The sequence below is a fragment of the Myotis brandtii genome, unplaced genomic scaffold, assembly GCF_000412655.1.
Source record: "Myotis brandtii unplaced genomic scaffold, ASM41265v1 scaffold655, whole genome shotgun sequence".
In the NCBI taxonomy this organism is placed as follows: Eukaryota; Metazoa; Chordata; class Mammalia; order Chiroptera; family Vespertilionidae; genus Myotis; species Myotis brandtii.
Window position 1 is genome coordinate 156,057 of NW_005370542.1, and position 4,981 is coordinate 161,037.

Below are 4,981 nucleotides of genomic sequence, written 5' to 3' on the forward strand. Positions count from 1 at the left end.
TCAGCCACAAGCCAGGCTGATGGCTGCCAGTATAGTGGTGGTGGTGGGAGCCTCTCCCGCCTCCTCAGTAGCACTAAGAATGTCCGACTGCAGCTTAGGCCTGCTCCCTGCTGACAAGTGGACATCCCCGAGGGCTGCCAGGCTGTCAGAGGGATGTCTGACTGCCAGCTTGGGCCCGATCCCCCAGGGAGCTGGCCTAAGCCAGCAGGTGGACATCCTCCGAGGGGTCCCAGACTGCAAGAGGGCATAGGCTGGGCTGAGGGACCCCCCCACCCCGAGTGCACAAATTTTTTGCACCGGGCCTCTAGTCTCTATATAAAAGCCTAAGCAACCTTCGACTATTTGACCGGTAGCTATGACGTGCACTGACTACCAGGGGGCAGATGCTCCGACTGGTAGGTTAGCTTGCTGTTGGGGTCCGGCCAATCGGGATATGCCCTGGAGCCCTCCCATGGTCCCTTCCCGGCCCAGATCATGCACGGGTGGGGTCCTTCAGCCTAGCCTGTACCTTCTTGCAATCCAGGACCCCTCAGGGGATGTCCGCAGGCCAGGCTGAGGGACCCCACCGGTGCACAAATCCATGCACTGGGCCTCTAGTCACATATAAGAACCTGTGTCCCGGAACCTGGCTTCTGAAATCAGAGCCTCTTAGGGCATCAGCGGGGGCAGCGCACCTGGCATGAGGGCCGCGGTGGGGAACAGCTCCTTCAGCTTGGCCTGGCTCTCGTCCACCAGCTCCTCCTTGGTCGTGGGCAGCTGCAGCACATCTATGATGATCTGTGCGGCCTCCAGCGCCTTTTTGCCCATCACCAGGGACTTGACGTCCCAGCTGTACTTCTTCCCGTAGCGACCACAGATTTCTCCAAACACCACCGAGTACAGCCGTTCGGTGTCTGCGGGGACAAAGGCGAGACGGAGATGGGAGATGATTGGGGTGCGGGCCACGTTCACAGTGAGTCTGGGGGAAGCCCTGGCTGGTGTGGCTCAGTGGATACGTCAGCCGGGGAACTGAAGGGTCCCAGGTTCGATTCCGGTCAAGGGCACAGGCCCGGGTTGTGGGCTCGATCCCCAGTAGGGGGCATGCAGGAGGCAGCCGATCCATGATTCTCTCTCATCATGGATGTTTCTATCTCTCTCTCTCCCTCCCCCTTACTTTCTGAAATCAATAAGAATATATTTAAAATTTTTTTAAAAATCTGGAGCAGATAAGCATATATATACCCACATGCATATATTATCTATACTAATAAAAGGATAATATGCTAATTAGACTGGACATCCTCAAGACATCCTTCCAATGTTCTTCTGGATAAACCCACGGTGGTGGGGGCTGAGGCAGAGGTGGTTAGGGGCAATCAGGCCGGCAGGGGAGAGCAGTTAGGAGCGATCAGGCAGGCAGACAGAGTGGTTAGGGGTGATCAGGCAAGCAGGCAGGTGAGCGGTTAGGAGCCAGCGGTCCCGGACATCCTTCAAGGGGGCCCAGATTGGAAAGGGTGCAGGCTGGGCTGAGGGAACCCCCGCCCTGTGCACAAATTTTGTGCACTGAGTGTCCCAGTGCAGGAAATTTGTGCACGGGTAGGTCCCTAGGCCTGGCCGGAGATCAGGGCCAATCAGGGCCTTCCAGCCGCCGGCTGGGGCCTTCCTTTGTTCCGTGCCACCCCCTGGTGGTCAGCGCATGTCATAGTGAGTGGTCGGTCTTCCGGTCGAACTCCCGCGGGGACATTTTGCATATTAGGCTTTTATATATATATGTAGGTGTACAGGGTAGGTCACGGACAGGGAAGGAAGCTTTCATAGCGACTAGGGCAACATGGGAACATTTGCAGGTCATCCACCCGAAACTACACCGGGGTACCCTGCTCTGTTTGCTGGAGAGTCTTTGGAGCTGTGATGTGCAAAGTGAAAAGTGGAGAGAAATGAAACTCACACTATGGCCAAATGGTCTTTTTTGTTTGTTTGTTTGTTAACCTTACCGGAGGATATTTTCCCATTGATTTTTAGAGAGAGTGGAAGAGAGAGGGAGAGCCAGAGAGAAACATCGATGTGAGAGAAACACATTGACTGGTTGCCTCCTGCACACGCGCCCCGACCAGGGCCCAGGCTGGGGAGGAGCCTGCGACAGAGGTACATGCCCTTGAACTGAATCGAACCCGGGACCCTTCCGTCTGCAGGCCGAGGCTCTATCCGCTGAGCCACCCTGGCCAGGGCCACACTGTCTTTTACGTAAAGGTGCGCAGACGTGGATGTAAATGTGCATGGGCATCGGGACTTCCATCCCATGTCCCATGAGGCCGTGCCCTGCTATTCCCGAGCGTGCCCACAGCCCGCAGCACACGGGGTAGCTAGCGTGTGGCTCCTGCTGTGCGGGTCACGGCCAGTGCCCCAGGCAAGTGCTCCCGGCAGGAGCGCCCACTGTGCGTGCTGCTGCGAGGGACGACGCACGGCATTTCTGACACCAGCTGTGGGGGTTCCCCACCCAGCAAGTCAGGGACACCAGCCCGTGCCCTCCCTTGAACCCGGTTTTGACCCTGAGCATCCATCCCATCCCCGGGGGCAGGGCTCCGTCCCGCAGACCTGCTGCCCACTTGTCAGATGCTGACCCCGATTCCAGGTGCCGCCTGGGCTGCTGATTGGCTGAGAATCAGGGGCTCCTACGACCCCCCACCCCATCTCAGGTTTGATTCATTTGCGAGAGTGGCTCAGGGAACTTAGGAAACCAGCCAACTTCTAGTATTTCCCCGTTTGTTATACCCTGAGCATCTGCTCAGATGAGACGCGGGGGACAAGGTGCGTGGGGGGGTGGAGAGGGGGTGCAGAGCTTCCGTGCCCGTCTCCCAAGGGAAGGAGCCCATGCGATGGGGGTGTTCATGGGGCTCCGTCACCCGGTGAGCCCTCCGTCCATCTCCTCCAGCCGCTCTCTGGACAGTGGGGGCGGGTGGAGCTGAACAAGCCAAGTTCCTGATCAGGGCCCCATCTTTCTGGGGACCTGTCCACACCCAGAAGCACCCCCTCTCAGAGTCCCCCAAAAAGGTGGTTTCCCTCCTAAGCTGACCACAAATGAGTACAGCCTGGGGGTCACTCACAAAAGCATCGCACGTCCTGACACAAAGACAAGCTCCGTAAGCACTCGGCAGCCACCTGCCCGGCCTGGCGCGGGAACCCCAAACCCAAAACCGGGTCCCCAAGTCCACAGATCGCCCCACGGGCGTGCGGAGACGGAAGAGGTTCCACTCAGAGGCAACATCGGGGCGGCCAGGAGGTGGTTTCAATGCTTCAAGGTTATTGCACTTGGTGTGAGTCCTCCCCCAGGTCCCTACAGAAATATCGACGGGTTTGATTAGGGGGGGCTGCCCCAGGAACCCCCCAAATTGCATCCGCCACGGAACGCATCTGTTCTAACGCAAACGGCCGACAGATACATGCGAAGATGCCCCGCGTCACTGGCCTTCAGGGAAATGCCAATCGTACGACCATGAGATACCGCCTCACACGCCGATCAGAGGGGGCGTGACCGACAAGACAGGCCACAGCACGTGTGGGCGAGGCTGTGGGGAAGAGGGGAGCCTCCTTCGCGGCTGGTGGGAGTGCAGACGGAGCAGCCGCTGTGGGAAGCAGTCGGGCGATTCCTCAAGAAACTAAGACCAGAGCTGCCACGCGACCCAGCAACCCCTCTCCTGGGAATACACCCCCAAAATTCCAAAACGTATCCACAGAGATATAGGCACCCTGAGTGCATTGCCGCATCATTCACGGGGGCCAAGACGTGGAAACAGCCAACGTGTCCCGCGATGGAGGGCTGGATGAGGAAGATGTGGTCCATGTACACAAGGGAATACTACTCGGCCATGAAGAAGGATGGAACAGGGCCATTTTCAACAGCATGGACGGGCCTTGAGGACACCATGCTGAGGCTGAGGGAGATACGTCAGGGAGAGAAAGCTAAGAACCCTATGACTGCACTCATATGGGGGACATTAGACTGAGGCTCGGGGACATGGACAACCGTGTGGGGGTCAGTGTGGGGGTGAGGAGGTGGGGGGGACAGGGGGTGCTAACATATGGTGGCGGGCGAAGATTTGACTTGGGGGGTTGGGCACACAGTGCCATATCCAGATCTTGTCACATGGAAATCTACACCTGAGCCCGGCCAGTGTGGCTCAGTGGTTGAGCATCGACCTAGGACCCAGGAGGTCACGGTTTGATCCCCGGTCAAGGGCACATGCCCAGGTTGCGGGCTCGATCGCTGAGGCTGAGGGAGATATGTCAGGGAGAGAAAGCTAAGCACCCTATGACCGCACTCATATGGGGGACATAAGAGTGAGGCTCGGGGACACGGAAGCCGTGTGGGGGTCGCCAGAGGGAAGGGGGTGAGGAGGTGGGGGGAGAAGGGGGTGCTAACATATGGTGGCGGGCGAAGATTTGACTTGGGGGGTTGGGCACAGGGTGCCATATCCCGATCTTGTCACATGGAAATCTACATCTGAGCCCAGCCAGTGTGGCTCAGTGGTTGGCTCCAAGGCATGTCCGGCCCGTCTCGCTCAGTCCCGATCAGCCAGACCCCAGTAGCAAGCTAACCTACCGGTAGGAGCATCTGCCCCCTGGTGGTCAGTGCACGTCATAGCCAGCGGTTGAGTGGCCTTAGCACATCATTAGCATATTACGCTTTGATTGTTTGAACGGCCGACTGGTTGACCGGAAACTTAGCATATTAGGCTTTTACTGTATAGGATTAAACAATGTCGCTCCAATAAAGTTAATAAAATAATAATTAAAGGATATAAATAGAACGGAATCCAGGGGTTTTGGAAAAGGAATGCTGACCCCACACTGTGATTCCGGATCACACCTCGCTTATCTCGCACGCCTTGAGCAAAGCAATTTAATGCTTTTTCTCAACACGTCATATGCCTTGAAAACAGTCTTAGTTTTATAATTTCCAATTACACGAGGGGGTGAGGGGGGGCGGTGAGGGCCCACCTAA

At 57.2% G+C, this 4,981-nt stretch overlaps 1 protein-coding gene across 1 annotated transcript in view; it reads right to left on the reverse strand.

The window, feature by feature from the left end:
* PUDP (pseudouridine 5'-phosphatase) overlaps positions 1-3,820 on the reverse strand; it is a 17,364-nt gene extending 13,544 nt beyond the window's left edge. Inside the window, exons 1-2 of the mRNA XM_014528823.1 lie at positions 3,726-3,820; positions 675-970 (exon numbers count right to left, since the gene is read on the reverse strand). Of these exons, the coding sequence (XP_014384309.1) occupies positions 675-970; positions 3,726-3,820 (391 nt within the window). The remainder of the gene's footprint in view (positions 1-674; positions 971-3,725) is intronic.
* Positions 3,821-4,981: the final 1,161 nt, after the last annotated feature.